The sequence below is a fragment of the Micropterus dolomieu genome, linkage group LG07 (genome assembly GCF_021292245.1).
Source record: "Micropterus dolomieu isolate WLL.071019.BEF.003 ecotype Adirondacks linkage group LG07, ASM2129224v1, whole genome shotgun sequence".
NCBI lineage: Eukaryota > Metazoa > Chordata > Actinopteri > Centrarchiformes > Centrarchidae > Micropterus > Micropterus dolomieu.
In genome coordinates, this window is record NC_060156.1 from 21929302 (window position 1) to 21947183 (window position 17882).

General features: G+C 41.0%; 1 protein-coding gene across 1 annotated transcript in view; it reads left to right on the forward strand.

The window, feature by feature from the left end:
• The window catches only part of pdia5 (protein disulfide isomerase family A, member 5), a 61218-nt gene that overhangs the window by 33841 nt on the left and 9495 nt on the right, over positions 1-17882 (forward strand). Inside the window, exons 10-15 of the mRNA XM_046053808.1 lie at positions 11-82; positions 2225-2361; positions 8648-8718; positions 9448-9611; positions 10172-10302; positions 14820-14890. Of these exons, the coding sequence (XP_045909764.1) occupies positions 11-82; positions 2225-2361; positions 8648-8718; positions 9448-9611; positions 10172-10302; positions 14820-14890 (646 nt within the window). The remainder of the gene's footprint in view (positions 1-10; positions 83-2224; positions 2362-8647; positions 8719-9447; positions 9612-10171; positions 10303-14819; positions 14891-17882) is intronic.

The following is a 17882-nucleotide window of genomic DNA, read 5'->3' on the forward strand; positions in this document are numbered from 1 at the left end:
TGTCTTTTAGGAAGGGGAAGTTCCTTTACCACTATGAAAACTATGGAGCCACAGCCAAGGATATTGCCGACTGGATGAAGACGTGAGTATGGTCCTAATCACTTCACCCTCTGAAGATGCATTTACACTTATTAAAGTGCAGACCTCAATATGTTTCTGTCCAAAGCTGTTTAAGCTAATAAAAAGACAAATGGAACTACATCCTTCCTTCTGTCCCCTCAAGTAATCTGCTTCTACCTCTCACCTTAAATGTCTGACATCACCTTTTCCTTCTACTGTGGTCTTCATCACACCTTTTCTTGCCTCTCCTCACCCTGGCTCACCTTGTCATGGTGTCATCAATCTACACCTGTTCTTGTCTCATTTTTCTTTGTCACCTTGGCTCACGCTTTCTGCCCATAATCCCTTGTCTCCCACCACGGCTTGGCTCTCCCGCCTCCTTTTCTCCTCCATCTCCCTTTTTCCACTTGCGTTAAGGGCCTGGCAAGAAAGCCATGACTGTCCACAGGGCTGAAGCCAGAGGGCACAGAGCAGGGCTTTCACAGCCATCACAGGAAACGGAGCGAGACAGGCAGAGGATGTATTCTAGCTGCACTCTCTTTAGCCCAGAGGCATAACAACTCCCTTCCCAGTCCTAAGCTTTTATTGCTCTGCTTATTCAGGGCCCAGCAGTATAATTTACAAGTGGTTGCCAATCTGGCAATCAGACAGTCAAGTTAACAGAATGTTTGCCATGTTTTGAATTGAGTGATAATTCTACGACGTTTGAGTATAACTGCACTCCATATTTCAGTAAAAAAATAAAGGACAAACAGTGGTTTATTTTGTCTGGTTCTCGCTCTCTCTCTGGCACAAAGCAACAATGCATTTACATGGATGGACTGACCGTTGACCACTAAATTTAGATTGTTCATTTGCACAGAAATATGTACCGTATGGTAAAAAGGTAGAAGACTGTCCTCCCGCAAGCCTCATCACATCTGCAATTTGTCATGTCAGAGCCCTTTTTCATCTGGAGATGCTGTAGATGAGGAAAAGCTGAGAAGGGTTTTTGTAGTAAACGCTGTCGAACGGTTTTTACCAGAAGAGTCCGATTTGCTGCCTTCATATTTTTGAGACTTTGTGTCCATTGTGCTCTTTTTGGAACTCTCTCTGCCTCAGATTTTTTATCTCCCCTCTACTGTTTATCAGCCTTGCTTCAGGTTTTGATAAAGTTTCTCTTATGTTCAGATTCAGCTATCTCAGTTTTTTTTTTTTTTTATTACCCAATGTACTTCACTTGTTTCACCCTTTTTCATTGGACTAAATCATTGCCCTTTGCTGTTTGCACTGACATGAAATTCAATGGCAAATAATACAGCGTTTTTCCTCTTTTTGCCAACTGTAACGATAGAGGTTAGTATCTGATGGTTTATCTCGAGCCATGCCATTCAAATAGTCCCCTGCTTTTGTACATTGCAGATCATAACATTTCTTGACATGTACCTGATACCAATCTTGACTTACTTACTCTAGGGTGTAGTTTAAAGGCAATAAGTGGACACAGAAGTTGAGGTAAGACTCAGTACCTTTGGTGATCGCATCGGTCCTCTGCAGCAGTGTTACAGCAATAATGGTGTAGAGTGCATTTTGGTATGACTGTATAGAGGCAGCCCAGTACGGAACTGCACTTAATGTTACAGAAGAGCAACCAGTGATGTCATCTGATAAGGCCTAAGTGTAGCTTCAGTCCCTGATAAACCCTGATCCTGAGCTTTTTATGAACCAGAGAAATGTATATGAGACAGATGACATTCTGGATAAAAGATAAGTTTGTGGAGGAGATCCAGCATTTCTTAGCACCACAGTTGTGCAATTCTAGCGTCCGTCTCATGCGGCTTCAATTGGCTCAGGCCAGAGTATATGATGATGAGAAAGATTGCGGAAGGGGAAAGTGGATGCGTGTGGTTTTAAATTGCGTGTGTGTGCGTGTACAAGTGCAGGGAATGTGCACTTGTTTATATCTGTGTCCACTCGTTCTTGGCATTGCATCGCTGTGCTCCGTCATCAAGGCGGGGCTGCTTCGGTCCAGATGCGTGCGTGTGTGTGTGACATATTGGGTGGAGTGTGGGCTACAGCTGTGTTTGATTTTTGCTCCATACAGTTACACGACAGCTGCAGTGTGTCTGCTTTTTAAAATGTCCCTCACCTCTCTTGCCATTGCTGCCTCCCCTTCCTGTTTCAGACCTCAGCCACCCCAGCCTAAGACCCCTGAGGTACCGTGGTCGGAGACTGACTCCCCGGTTTTCCACCTGACCGATGAGTCCTTTGACAGCTTCCTGGAGGAACATCCCGCAGCCCTGGTCATGTTCTATGCACCGTGTGAGTAAGAGCGCAAGTTGAAAAAGAGTGTAGCTGCAAGCGATGATTCTTTTCCTAATCAATCACTTTATCTACACAATGTGATAAAATAGTGAAAATGAACATGTCAAGCCCAAAATTTTAGCCCAAATTTTAATTTTCCAAACAAACAGCCCAAATCCCAAAAAATGTTCAATTTACAATTATATAAAACAGAAAAACTCTAAATTCTCACATTTTTGTAACTGAAACCAGCTAATGTTTGTCATTCTTGAGAAAATCCTTAAATCGTTAATTAATCAATACTGTTATTGATTAATTTTGAGTTGACTAACTAATAATGTTATTCTACTGCACCAAAAACAGCGGTGAAACTCTTGTCATGGCTCTAGGGAGGACCTCCAAGAATAAGGCTGTGGCAATCTGTACTTTCCTATGTCCCCCTATGATGCATTAAAAGAATAAACCAACAATGCATTAGTCCATATGTCAAAACATTTCAACTTCCCTACCCTGTCTGTGGCAAACAGGAATAAACAGTGGATTTGTTGTAACTATTTCCAGCTGCGGATTAATATAAATTTGGTGCTTAATGTATTTACAGTAGCAGGACGATGTATGTGGGATTGAATCAAAATAAACTTCGGTGTCCGTGCTCATCGTAATGAAGAAACATGTCACCCTGTGCAACATCGTGGCTCAGTGTAAATAGTTCCATGGTACAGAGGATAAAGATATACCAGGTTTTAGATACAAACACTTCTTGTTAGTGGGATAAATTCATTGTAAATTTTTTCTTTTCATGGAATTTATTGCCATTAAAAGAAATATAGAGTACAGCCAGCCTTGTCCTTTAACAACCCCCCTTTCACCATCAGAAATATAGTCTTCAGAAAAGTGAAAGCAGTTTCAATTGTGTGCAGCAGCGTGTCAGAGGAGCTTCACATTCCTTCCTGCTGTGTTGCTGTTGTTAAGTCACACACATAACATCACTGTTTGACTGTCATTCTCAGTATTAACAGTCAGCTGGAGAAAGAAGACAAAGCTGGCTGTAGTGAAGTTAGCTTTTTTTGTATTACACGCTCACACACAGCCATATGGTTCACATAAGCCTGCTTGTCATTTTTATTCACACACCATACTGCCATTGTTACGCAGGGCTTTGTAAACATGCGAGACTTTGACAGTAAGTTAGATTTTTTTTCCAGTTCGTGATTGCTTTGCTTTGGTCCAGCCCTCCTGTGTGTGAGGGAGCTGTCCAAAAAGAAATTGATAAATTCGACCCATAGCTGTAAATGCATGCAAATAGATTGACCCTATTTAGAAACACATTCTAAATGCAACAACTTTTTTTGTAGCTACCTCTTCCATAACATCACCTCCTATTATTCACCTCCTCATCTATTCTCCTCTCTGCTTTCCCCTCTGTGCTTATCTCAGTCTCCATGCTATAAAAATAGATGAATAAATAAGAACAGCATCCTTTTCTGTAGCTTTCCCCATAATGATGATTCCTTGTTTTCAAAATCACATGCCTTGCTGCAGAGCTTTCATACCTCGAGGTTGCTGGGAGCACTGCACTCCACCCAGAGGGCAAACGCATTCTCCAGCTGTGGAAGTGATTAAAACACATCCTTAACAGTTACACACTGCAGTTGGACCTGCTACATCCATTACGTCATTATTCACTGCCTAAAACTCAAAAATATTTTGCCAGAACAAAATGTTGTGACATGGGATTTCTGTGAATATGATCTTCTGAATAGGAAAAGCTAAGTGACCCGTCTGTACGGAATGTAAAAACAACCATTACGCAATACTCGCAGATTAGGATAGACTGAGATGCTACATGCAGCCACTTTTGACCAGCTTTTAGTTGAAGTTGCTACAGTGCATACCCATCCGCATGTATTGTTTTCTTTTTTTGCACATGTTAAATACGAATATGAACAACATGTAAATCAGGCAGAATTGGAGTAGTTGGCCTTTGATGCAGCTAGGCCGTGTTCCCTGCTTCCAGTTTTTGTGCTAAGCTAGACCACATATCATGTGTTGAACAAAGAGGTGAAACTAATCTTGTCATCTAAACCTCTAAAGTAAAACATTTTCCTCTTTTTCATAGTTTTGGTGAATTTTAAACTCCTTTAGCAACCTTTTTTTCAAAAACAAGCAAAACGAATAATAGGGTTTTGGTTTTTTTTATTGGTAGCTACTTTCCCTTGAAATACATCACCACTGATCAGTGAATGTGTCATTCATCATATCATGTAGTATATGCACACATGACTTCAATTAATAACTTTTAAAGTAAGCTTTACTTGATTTCCAGTGAAAAGAGTTGAAAGTACTCGTTTCATTCTTTCTTCTAAAGGGTCTTAACGTCTGGAAACCAAATCTTCATCTTAACTGAAATCCACCTCAAAATAAAAACGAGTTAGCTGATTGCCTTTGCTTAGTTCCTGATAATACAAAAAACAAATTTACTGGTCCCCAAAAGACAGAAAAGGCTTACATATGAAAAGAGCATAATATAGTCAAATGTTACCTTACAATCACACAGGGGCTTTGCTAGGTTTTGGGTTTATATAGAAGTGTTATATCGAGTTCTCACCATTAACTAAAGCATTAGCAGAGAACACACATTGTCAAGCAGACTTAAAGAGATTATTTTGGTGTCATTAGTTGGTCTAGTTAATAAGGGCAGAACACATAACTCAATAACTTGGGATAAATGTTTCTTTTCACAATATCCTAAATGTGCAGAGAAACGTTTGAGTGGACGACTGTTTGGACAGTGCGTGAAGCAGACTAGTCTTCCCTGTCCTCGTGTGGAGTCGTCCTGCACTTGACTTGCCCTGCGGACAGCACCCACACACTCAATTCAAGGGCAGTCATCTAAAACAAGCTACATCAAATCTTTTCCGCTCTCTCTCTCTCTCACACACACACACACACACACACACACACACACACACACACACACACACACACACATATCTGTACCCCCGCAACACGTATGAAATACACAGTTCACACCATGACACAAACATTTTTTGCACACAATTACACTGCATATCTCTCCCTCTGTCATACCAACACACACACACACACACACACACACACAGATGCTCAGCCTTGCTGCTTCATTGCAGTTTCTTAATGGCCCTGCTGTCAGAGTGAGATTAATGGTCTCCCAACCACCACCATCAGCTTGCATTTCTGTCCACCTTTCAGCGCAGCCATTCTCAACGTCCTATGAACAGCACTCAGCAGGGGTTGTTTGCTTGCAGCCAGCAAAACCTCCAACTGAACACTCTGTTTCCCATTGTGAGCCTGATTATTGTCCCCGCACCAAAACAAATGTTCCTCTCTGCCAACGCAGTTTGAAGAAAGCACAGCAAAATATTGTATACAGAATGTTGTTCCAGCAGAGATTGCTGTAAATTACAGTGTTTGATCCCTAAATGTTTGTGTTTGGGCTGCAGCTGGTGCATCAGGAAGTTATCAGGTCTGATTGTAGCATCTCTCCTGACTGGCCACTTAGCAAGTAGCCACAGGCTCGGCTTACTACTGCTAGCGAGCCCAGAGAAGAAGAACATGCCCTTTCAATACCTAACATCTAACATTTGCTGTAAAGCAGAGGGAACTCGCCAGGCTTTTTCCCTTTTTAGCAGGTATCTGTTTTCATTACAGCTACAGCAATATGTAGTAAGTTTTTTCGTTCTCTTGACTCTGAGCTCTTCTCCCCCACACTCAGTCTGAATCAGCAATATTTCTGTAACCCCCCTACACACACACACACACACACACACACACACAGACTGACCATGCCCCTCATGCACCACTTATTCTGAATGCAGGGCAGAGCTGATGCATAGCACAGGACGGATATTTGGTTTTCTCTCTTACTCATCAGTTTGAAGGGTCAGACAAAGTCCTTTCAGTCGCTGTTTCTCTTGTACGCCTCAACACAATCTGATCACACACTACAGTGACTCAGTTGAAAGAGGGGCAGCTTTTTTTCCCACAAGTCATATCACACTTGATTTATAGCCTGCGCCAGCACTGCATTGTATATTGAAGAAAGGAATTCCTGAACTGTTTTGACAAGGACAATTTACCAGTTTTGGAAATGTACCAAGTTTGTTTCATGCATCTGTGCACTACAGCGCTGTGAGCATATACACACACTGCCCATCCCTGATCAAACAGCATATTCATTACATCTTAACACGAAACATCTTGTACATTGTGTGACACAAATATTGTGTTTTGAAAGTCATTTTAGTTCTGAAAATAAAATGCTCGTGCAATATTAAACATACCTCCATACCAAAAAGGGATTTTTATTCATGATGCTTGGAGCTCGAACAAATTTGTTGAAAAGAACAGTTGCAAACACATGTGGAGACACACACTCAAACACACACGTACAGATATCACTACCCCCACATATTACAGCGTTAAACAGAACAACACCACCACTAATGCTGTCCCACTTCTTAATTAAAGGACAGAGACGTACCGTATTTGGCTGATGCTAAAGCTTGGTGATGTAATGGAAATCATTCTCTTTGAGCCACAGCAACTCTATGTAGAGCTGAGAGGTCATTCATATTAGTATTAAGTGATTCTCAGTGGAATTAGATTGTTAGAAAATGGAACACAGTTCAGTGTCTAACCCCACTGGCCCACTTGGTCAGTGGATCAGAATTTTACTGGGCCCTTCTATATTTTCAGCAGGCAAACAAAAATTTGAATAAAAACTTAAAATAAAATTTAAAACAAAACTTTTTTTGTCATCATTTTTGGGTCATGATACTGCAGGATATTTGTGCAATAATGACATTACATTTACTTATTTAGCTGACGCTTTTAACCAAAGCGACTTACAATTGCTATTTATGTTAGAGGTCGCACGCCTCTGGAGCAACTAGGAGTTAAGTGTCCTAATGACTATGACAAAGCATAGTAGTCTGCAGAGGATCGTGTATCTGCTCTGATATCATGGTATTCTATGTTCGTGTATGGAAGTGCAGTCTTTGAAAAATGTTTTCTTTTAAGGATATTACATTTACCGTCCAAGTCTGAAGTCTTCCTTTGTAACAAACAAAATACGTGACTGCTTCCGCCGTATGCTTTTTCTGTTAAAAGTGGCAAGCAATTCAGTTATGCTAATTTGTAGTTTGTTTCTTTGACCGTTTAGACCTCACGTCAGCTATTGCATTTTGATCATTTGCTATTTTTGTAATCAACCAGGTGCTTCTGCTTGAGATGGTGACAGAAGAGTCATCAGCAGCATTACCTTCAATTTCTGCTCTGCTTGTTACTGCCAAACATAGTCATGATGTAAATACGTCATCAACACATAATATTTTTAATGTCATGAGATGTGATATATACCATTTTGTTTCCCTTCTGTCTCTCCCTCTCCCCTTTGTCTCAACTTCGCTTATTTCACTAACCCTCACTCACATAAGACTCCTGCTTTGTTTGACTTTAACACACTTCCTCAGACAAAAACATTCACCCATGCCTGAGAGTGAAACATGTAGTAAGTAATCAGACATGACTTGACTCTCCCAGTAAACATGAGAGACTCTTGTCATCTCATTTACAGTTTCACCCTCAGCATGCCAGCAGTAAACCCACTGACGAACCAGGGTGAAACAGCAAGACGCCAGAGAATTACAGCTGTTGACACATTGATTCAACAAGACCGCTCTGAGGGTGTAATGTTGTGCAGTGATTGCACCATTAAAGCTTTGAGCATCGGTTTTATGGAAGTAATTTCTATACATTTAAACAGTTATTTTCTGCAAAATTGTGAGCTTATTTATCTCACTGATATGACTCCTATATAAACGCAACAAAAGTGTTGTGTTTAGAATTTTGTTCAGTGTAGATAGCAAGTTGGCAGTGATGTATATGTTGGCCCATATATGAATAAAAATGTCACTTCATAAGTGTTTATACATGCATTTCCATACATTGCTGATTCTCATTTTTGTTAATCCAGGTCTTTTTTACTGTATTTATATTTCTAGTTTCTGTGTGTAGTGAGTTAAAATTACTGTTTTAAATGAACCCTGATATTTATATTGTTTTATATATTCACTACGTTTTTGATAGGACACTAAAATATCCTGCCTCACCACATGTCTTGGTCCCGTCTTTTTAATAACCAGTTTTAAGGGATTATTAAAAAAAATCTTTGGATTCAGTTTGGAGTTTGAAATGATTTCTTGACTCAAGTATCAGACATCCATCGTTGATCAGGCTCTAATGTGTGATTTGAATCATTTAGGGTGTGGTCACTGCAAGAAGATGAAGCCAGAGTATGATGAAGCTGCTGAAATACTCAACAAGGGTGCAAACGTAAGTTTCATAACCTTTACGTGTGTATATATGTCGACTGCATGAATCCCTACAGGCCTGTGTGTTTTGTTAATTTTTCATATTTTATACTCTGATTAACATAGAAAACTACATGGGTGTGGGGTGCCTCATTAACAGATCATAATAATCCCTTCTCTTGGCCTGTGCAGCTGACGCACTGGTCAGCACGTCCTTCAGCCTTGCTCTGAATGTGTTTCTGATTAGTCGGGTGTGTTCCTCCTTCTCCTCTTCGCCATGCTATTCTCTGTGGTAATCTAATACTCCCCAGCCAGGGGCAGGGCCAATAAAACTACAGCCTGGTAACTGGAACAATTATCTCATCCATGAGCGTCTCCCCGGCCAGACGCTTGGACCTTCTCCTTGTGGCTCTCTGCCCAGCACCGGAGGTCAATGGGAAAAGCCTGGCCATTATCTAATATGGATGGACTGGAGCCTCTCTCACCCTGAGCCCTTAAGACCCAACATATCATTTTTTCCCCTCCTCCTTCCCTCTCTGCTAGTGATACTAATGCAGCGCTTTTATACACACAGTATGTGCTCCTTTGCAAAGGTTGAACTTGGATTGTTTTGAAAGTGTTGGTGTTAATTGGTGTCATGTAACAGGTTAGTCTAAGAGACCATCATTGGTCTAATTGGGCAGATCATTCTACAATTATTATTGCATCAAAGTCCCACATGACTTAAGCTTTGCTGATGTTGTTCCTGCAGAGTCCGGGTGTGTTGGCAGCAGTGGATTCCACAGTGCACAAGGCTGTTGGGGATCGTTTCAAGATTTCTGGTTTCCCAACTGTTAAGTATTTCGAGAAAGGTGAGGAGAAGTACACGCTGCCACAGCTCCGAAGCAAAGACAAGATCATCGAGTTCATGCACAAGTGAGTCTCACACTTAACGGGCATCTTGATCACTTCTTTACTTCTGTCCAACAAACGCTACCTGTGCAAAGTTGACACCTTTCAAACACAGACTCAAACTCATGTACTTTGCAGTATTTTAGTCCTGAGCTTACACTGTTTAGCTGTGCCCTCTTTTGTCCTGCATGCCAACTGACATTTCTTATCTGTTACATTCAAAAACAAAGGGAAGTATTGATTAGCTGCAACATTTTTTCAAACATCCTCCCAGTTTAATAGATTAATCTTTTGAAAGGGTCACTGTTAAAAGTAGTAGACCAGTAATGACATCACTCCAGCTGTGGCAATTACTGTACAGGCTCCATAAAGCCAGAGGTCAACAGACACCTTTTATATAAGGCTGACATAAAGTCTCACTCATTGAGTGTTAGTGTAAGTAGTGTAAATAGATATAAAGAACATATATATGTTCTTTATATCTATTTACACTACTTTTGCCGCTTAGAGTAATTGTAATGCAGTGTTTTTGCACCTTGTAGTATACATCATAAATTGTGCTTTGCTCTCTTTTATGTCTGCAGTCCCCAGGCACCTCCTCCACCAGAGCAATCTTGGGAGGACAAGCCCTCCAGCGTCAGCCATCTCGGATCAGAGGATTTTCGAGAGGCACTGAAGAAGAAAAAACATGCTCTGGTCATGTTCTACGCTCCCTGTAAGAGCTTACAGCTATTCAAAATAACTCTTATTATAACTCTTAGTTTGGAAGTAACCGTCTACCCAAAGGTCTAGAATTACTCCTAAAAGGCGTGTCTGTAATTGGCACTAGACACTTTTCAACTGTTGAATTTCATATGGTTGGCTGTTTTGATCCAAATATTAAGTGTGTGTGACACTGTGCAATCGCAGCCCTGCTGTGACTTGGAGTAATCATATCCTGAGTTTAAACCAGTGCACATACCTAACTCAGAGCTGCATGTCAAGCTCCTCATCGCACAGTATAAAAGCCCCACCTAACCCATTGGGAGACTCAAAAATGATTCAGATGACTGAAAATAGATTTGTGCAAGTTAAAAAAAGAGAACAAATCACTGTTCCACCTCACATATCAGGGTTCCTAGAGAACATAAAATTTATAGTTAAACAATAGCATTTCTTGTTAAATATTTTAGCAACAAAATTAGCTTTATGTTGCCAAATGACAAATGTATGTCAAAAATGCATCTTTGCCTAAATGTTTCAGGTAACAGTTTAAATTACAACCTGGTCATGGACATAGTAAAGTTAAAGCTCGGCTAATTAAACTCTTTGCAGCGCTACTGAGCTTTTCAGCCTCTTTAGCTCATTGTTTTGGGTATATGTCACACATACAGCTTGAAGGCAACTGTTTTAAATGAACAACCTCTTATTAACCTACAGTACTTAACCTGCCCAGCACCTAACAGTAGAGAGACAAATTTCTTAACTAGCTGGTGAAAAAAGTGGAAAATCTAGCAGCAAAAGAGCCAGATATTTTTCTCATGAGTTGGAGGAGACCAAAGCTGAGCTAAATAGTGTTACATTCACCAGGGGGAGACAAACATGACTCCAAAGTGAATCCTGGATGGGTAAATGGGCTATTGTCTGCTAACATGTTTGCCATGAAAAATGAACAGGACACTAATGTCAGATTTTTCGCTACTTATGGAGTTCTGCTTCTATGTAGCCAAAAGAAAATAAATTCAAGCTGCTTTGAAGGTCACCACAAATGCAAACAAGTGAGCCTTAGTGGACCACATATCTGAAATGTGATTAATCTCTTCTCTAATTGGGCACATCTGGTTAACTGAAGTCAGAATTCAATTTTAAGAATAGACTTGGTGGTCTGATGTTTGGCACCAACTACCCCAGCTGTTTGTCTTTTAAACAAGAATCTCTGGCTGTGTCCAAAATCACCCACTACTCACTATATCGTTGACTATATAGTGAGCTCGCCATTTTGTAGTGCTTTCCGAATGTAGAGTGAGAATTATTATTCCCTATATAGTCCACTCAAAGTATCGCAGAATGCATTTTGAAAAGTAGTGTACAACCAATGGTCAATAACCAATCCTATATACCGTCATGCATTCCACCAATCGATTGTCCGACAGCAATGACGTAATTAACAGCGCCGATGTGATGATCGGAGTAGTGTCTGAAAGTGTTTTGTCTTTCATTTTGCGGGTGAGCTCACTATATAGTCCTCTGCAGATAGGGAGTAGAGAATGAGTGGCGATTTCGGACACAGACTCTGTCATTGAACTTGTCTCAATAAATTATTATTTTTAAATGTAAGGACCCAGTGTTATGACACTCTTCATCTGAATTCTCAAACAACACAGGAGCAGAAGGAATACAGAGTGGCTAACTTGCTTAATTATCAAAACACACATGCACCTCTGTCTGTTTATTTGCCCTCTGTTTCTGATGAGGGCTTCAAAGCCAGACGAGGAACAACGGTCAGGCTGCTGCCTGTATCGGGCCCTTTGGTGCTTCCCTCTACAAAGAGATGCTCCAGATGCACATCAGGCAGCTGCTGCCCTCCCACCCCATCTGCACCCTGCTCACTGGTGTCTTATCAGTGAGGGAGCTTGCGTTTAATAGAGCATTTCATGAGATACAGCTGCTTGCTAAGACATCAAGGCTGGAGATGCTTCAGAGAACCATCAGCTTTTTAAAACGGTTTGGGTTATAAACCTTCAGCCCCAAATCTGCATAATTGAACCAAACTTCTCTCTCTCTCGTCAACACTTTTGTGACTTTAGGCAATACTAAGTTGATGGTCCCTAAGTGTACATAGGGTGTTAAATTAATTCATTGTCTAATTTACTAAACACTCACATGGAGCCATCTGTATAAATAGTGTTAAGTGATGTTTAGTTCCAAACAAAAGGTTTTGTTGTCTAATGTTAAGCTATATTTATATTGCTTTGCTTACTTCTGTAGTTCTTATCAGTGATTGATGGTAAAAATGATCAAAGCTGTTACAGGACATCTATCTGGCAGTCTCTATGTATTCTTCTGTCTGCTTTTCTCTCTACCTCACAGTCTGTCTCTGTCAGTAATTATGAAAAAGGCGTGTGAAAATGTCTGTGCAGGTAGAGGAGAGAAATGATGGTGGTGGGTTTTATTATCAGCATCATCAACAGCAGACCTACCTTTTAGCTGCTTTTAAGCATCTTAGATGGCAGAATATATGTGAGATGTGAGAACTGAAATATTCCTGTACTTAGTATGCGGTGTGATGCAGCATTGTCTGCTCTCATTCTACTCTTAGGCAGTCTTTGAGCAGTTATGGTGACCTGCCTGGTCAGTCTGTTCTCTTTATGTGAGGGCAAACCATGGAATATGGCACACTGCTGTTTTTTTTGATATATCACTTTCAGAATTGTGACAGAACCTTTTAAAGGTTTAAAGGCCATTTAATGTTGCAGCAAAAAGGGTACTTCAGCAGGAAATGGATTTGTGCTGAATGCTGGCTTAGAGAGGCAGCTCTGAAAAGGAAGGCAAATGGACAGTTGCAGAGTTGATGCATAATTGAGTTGAAGACGGAGTTATCGGTGAGTATGTCGGTGCTTCCGGGCGTGCATGCAACAGTAAAAATTCCTAATTATAAATGGGGCCACCATCACTCAGTGTACTTGTAGCCTTTGAAATCCATTTACAGTGGGATCATTGTGTTAATGCTTAACAAACCCTGAGATGTTGCTTATAACAGGGTAAGTGTCAACAATAGGTAACTGAATATATTTTGCTGTGTACATTTTGATAATAGTTACATTTGTAAGATATAATGTAGCTTTAATAATCTGTTAAGCTAAAACATGGATGAATGCCCATGGTTTGGAATGACACGTCCAAAAACCACATATGAATGTGATGTTTGGGTATCCACATATTTTTGTATCTACCTATTAACCAACTCATCCATTCAAACATACAGTACAGTTAGCCCACAACATCTCTTGCTGAATAAATCTTAAACCATCCATCCATCGTCAACCGCTTATCCTGCGTACAGGGTCGTGGGGGGCTGGAGCCAATCCCAGCTGACGAAAGGCGGGGTACACCCTGGACAGGTCGCCAGTCCATCGCAAGACGCATAGACGAACAACCACTCACGCTCACGCTTATGGACAATTTAGGGTCATCAATCAACCTAGTCTGCATGTCTATGGATGGTGGGAGGAAGCCGGAGCACCCGGAGAGAACCCACGCAGACACGGGGAGAACATGCAAACTCCACACAGAAAGGCCGGGGCAACTGGGGTTTGAACCCAGAACCTTCTTGCTGTGAGGCCCATCATTAGAATTAGAATTTGCATTAGTAAACTCATGGGGAAACTGCCACATGTGAGAAAAAGAAAATGATTAAGAGATAATTCACATACAAATAGCTCATTTGTGACTCTTTCTAATGGGCTGATTGATTAGTGATTTAGCCCTAACTCTGTATATGAAAGCTTTTAATCCTGTCAGCCACTGCCTTCTTAGATTTATCACCACAAGAGGTGTTCTTTCCTTCTTCCTCTATCCCATTTACAACAGCAGCAACAACAGTTTGATTGTAATGAACAGTAAAAGAATGGGGTACTTGACATTAGCAAAAAATAAACAAAACAAATGTCATCACAGTTATTACACTGTACACATCCTTCCCTTCTATCTGGCAAGATGTAGCCAGAGTCTAAAATCTTCATCCCACACAGATTTATAGTTATTGATACAATCTGGTCACCTGTCATGTATAGTTGGATCATCTTGCCTCCACCTACTAGAAGTGAACCTGCTGTCTGTAAATGGTACCTGTAGTTGTGCTACTTGGTGTTGTATTTCTGTAAGTGTTGACTTACTGTTTATGGATGGCCACTGGAGCACAGAGAGCCAGGGACGTTGTGTTTATGACAGCAATAAAGAGATTTACAGTCTCTAATAACATACAAGTTAACCATATTTAATGTGGAGCAAACCTCTAAATAACTGAAGGATTGTAAAGGGGCCACATGCTTTATGAACATCTTTGATATTGAGTCGATGATGTATGGACGGGATTTTGTTTGTATCTGTTAATGTATGCATGTTAGTAGCATCATGTTTTTGTGACATTTGTACCTGTGTAAGGTCCTGTTTAGGACGTGAAGCTCGATGTTGTAGTGTAAATGTGTCACGATGAGCTGTAATAATTCCCATCTGCGTGTTCTCCTCTTCCAGGGTGTCCACACTGTAAAAACGCTGTTCCCCACTTTACTACAGCAGCAGAGCTCTTCAAAGAGGACCGCAAGGTTAGTGTTGCTTTTTCACACATTCAAGACACACACTGATCAGCCATTATGACCACTGACAGGTGAAGTAAATAACACTGATTATCTCGTTATCATGGCACCTGTCAGTGAGTGGGATATATGAGGCAGCAAGTGATCATTTTGTCCAAGTTGAGGATTTATATGACCAAGTAATGGACAGCCAAGGCTCACTGATGCATGTGGGGAGCAAAGGCTGGCCTGTGTGGTCCGATCTAACAGACGAGCTACTGTAGGTCAAATTGCTGAAAACATTAATGCTGGTTCTGATAGAGAGGTGTCAGAACACACAGTGCATCCCAATTTGTTGCGTGTGGGCCTGTGTAGCTGCAGACCAGTCAGGTTGCCCATGCTGACCCCTGTCCACTGCCCGAAAGCACCTACAATAAGCACGAGAGCATTAGAACTGGACCACGGAGCAATGGAGCCTAGTCTGATGATTTGCGTGGACTGCTCATCCGTGTGTCTAATAAGAGTTTTGTAAAATAAGCAGCTATTCTGAAATTAGAGTGGAGGCCTGCAGAGTGATTGCAGCCACACATTGCATACTCAGAATGTGATAAGACCTTTAATCAGTGGTGTCCTGAAAACTCAAAACTTATAACTCCTTCCACCTCGTTCCTAATATCTGTCTACACGCATCGGTTAGGAATTTAACCACTTAGTACAGTCTCATCAAGTCTTCAGTGCACTTGGGCTCTGGGGTTATTGGAGGTTCATGCAGTCACAACAGGACACACTCATCCTCCATCATCTCTACTCCCTCTCATTCCTTTCCCCCCCAGGACTCACATACTCCCACTCCTGCTCTTCCTGTTAATAACCTCTGACTGCAGGGCCCAGGATTTCCAAACCTCTCTCACTCTCTCTCTCACTCTCACTCTCTCTCATATACACACACACACACACACACACACACACACACACACACACACACACACACAGAAAAAAACTTGGGGCGCGTGTCTGGCAATACTCTGAGCTACAATTAATCATCTCAAGTACACCTAAAAAAAAACATTAAATTCTTGTCTTTTGATTTTAAAGCCTCATCGGGATGCTTAATGTTAAATGCACATTGATCCAATAGTGCTCAGGCAATGTAGCTCTCTCATTTGTTTGGAATTTTTCAAAATCATTGTCAGATGGTGTAAAAACAGTAACGTGTCCTCAACAACTTACTCATACATTTTTCTGAGGCAATCCTTTGTAACATTTCTCGATAACGTTAAACCTCAAAATATTTTTGTGTAATTCTCTGAGGATTGCCCTTCAGCTGCAACTTTAGGAACTTGTACCAATACATTCTTAGCGTAAACACTGAAATACATCAGTACTTAATCAGCAATAAAATAACTGTATGTCCTCCACAGTATAAAATATATGTTGTCTTTGCAGGACAGGGAGAAATTATTAGTTGTAACAATGTAAAAAAATAAGCTTTGAAATGTCCTAGGATTCTCATAATGGTCACCAAGAAACACAAACTACTCAGACCTTTACCACCTAAAGGAAAAAAAATATTGACTTTGTGTTTTAAGACTTAGGACTGAAAGTCCAACTTTCCACTAACAGTCAGATGTGTTTTTGGGGGCTCCAGTATCTAGTGGCCACAACAGCTTAAGGCACTTCGCCATGGCTTCACCATTAAGCTGTGATGTTTGGATCAGTATCCTTATGATGAAACCCAAACCAGGGGGCCCTCATATCTGTGAAGGTTGTATTACATGCAGAGGTTTAAGATCTCTTCCCTCTTGTTGTCCCTCCAGTGGCCAGTGGAGGTGTGAAGTTGTGTTTGAACAAGAGTAAATTTGAGAACTGTGCACGTGTTTACTTGGCAATGCTCTCTATTTATAAAGCTGAGCCCCAGTGTATTGTACCAGGCTGGTGTTGATCACAGTCTATTAACTGCCTTTGCTTCATTTACCAAAGACAAACACAAGCTTAGCTCCAGCTTTGATGATGCACAACAATTAAAACTCCACATTCTATGCTGTATGAGAGTGGGGGAGCTGTGCTCTGAGCTGTCTTTTCCCTAAATTTTAATCAGTAGCAGCATTAAAGGTGCACCTTGGCTGGAACTGCTTGTTTCCAAAAGCTGTCTGTTACCACTGTAAAAAGAACACTGTTTCTTCAGAGAACTGGCTGTTTTTTTTAAGGATTTGTCCAATATGGTCTTCCTTGGTTCTGCTACAGTACCTGTAAAGTTAAAGTAAAGTACTCAACAGAAATATACTTACCTCTCGCTTCTTCTCTCGCTTCTCTCCCTTTCTTCTTCACTGATTTTTCATTGCTTTACAGGTAAAGGCTTTATTAATTCAGGTTTTTGACGTTGTATTTTCGTTTTCGTCATCATCATTAGGTTATTCATATCATTCCTATCAGTAATTACACTGAACAAAATTATAAATGCAACACGTGTTTTTTGCCCCCATTCATCATGAGCTGAACTTGAACATCTAATGGTGCTTTCAGACCAAAACCGAAGCGAGTGTTCGGGGTGGGAGTTTAAAGTCAATGGAAGTCAATGCAATGATGCATAGAGCTGCGATTTCCTGTCGGGTGGCGCGAAGCGACGCGAAGGGGGCGGTGCCCGCGACGTGAAGCGAAGGCAACGCGAAGGAATTTGCATGACGCTGAGTCGCGATAGCCTATCAACGTTGAGATTGTTTGTATGTCATCGACCGCTTCAGAGTGCTGTGTGGAGAGGGCCAGGCAGAGCGGGCGATTGAAATAAATGCGTGTCAACAGCTGTCTTCACGAGACCACACAGTCAATCACAGATTTATTGATGCTGAAATAGAAAAGACGTGCAGTATACTTTAAACACAGTGAGTATAATCGAATAAAGAAGGTTTATGGTGAAAAAATGCACATGATATTTAAAAAAATCTGAGTGACGCTGACTGAACGGATAAGGCACCGGGATTGATCAAGCCTGGTTGTTAGCCTGGTTTGGAGCAGGCTAGCTGCA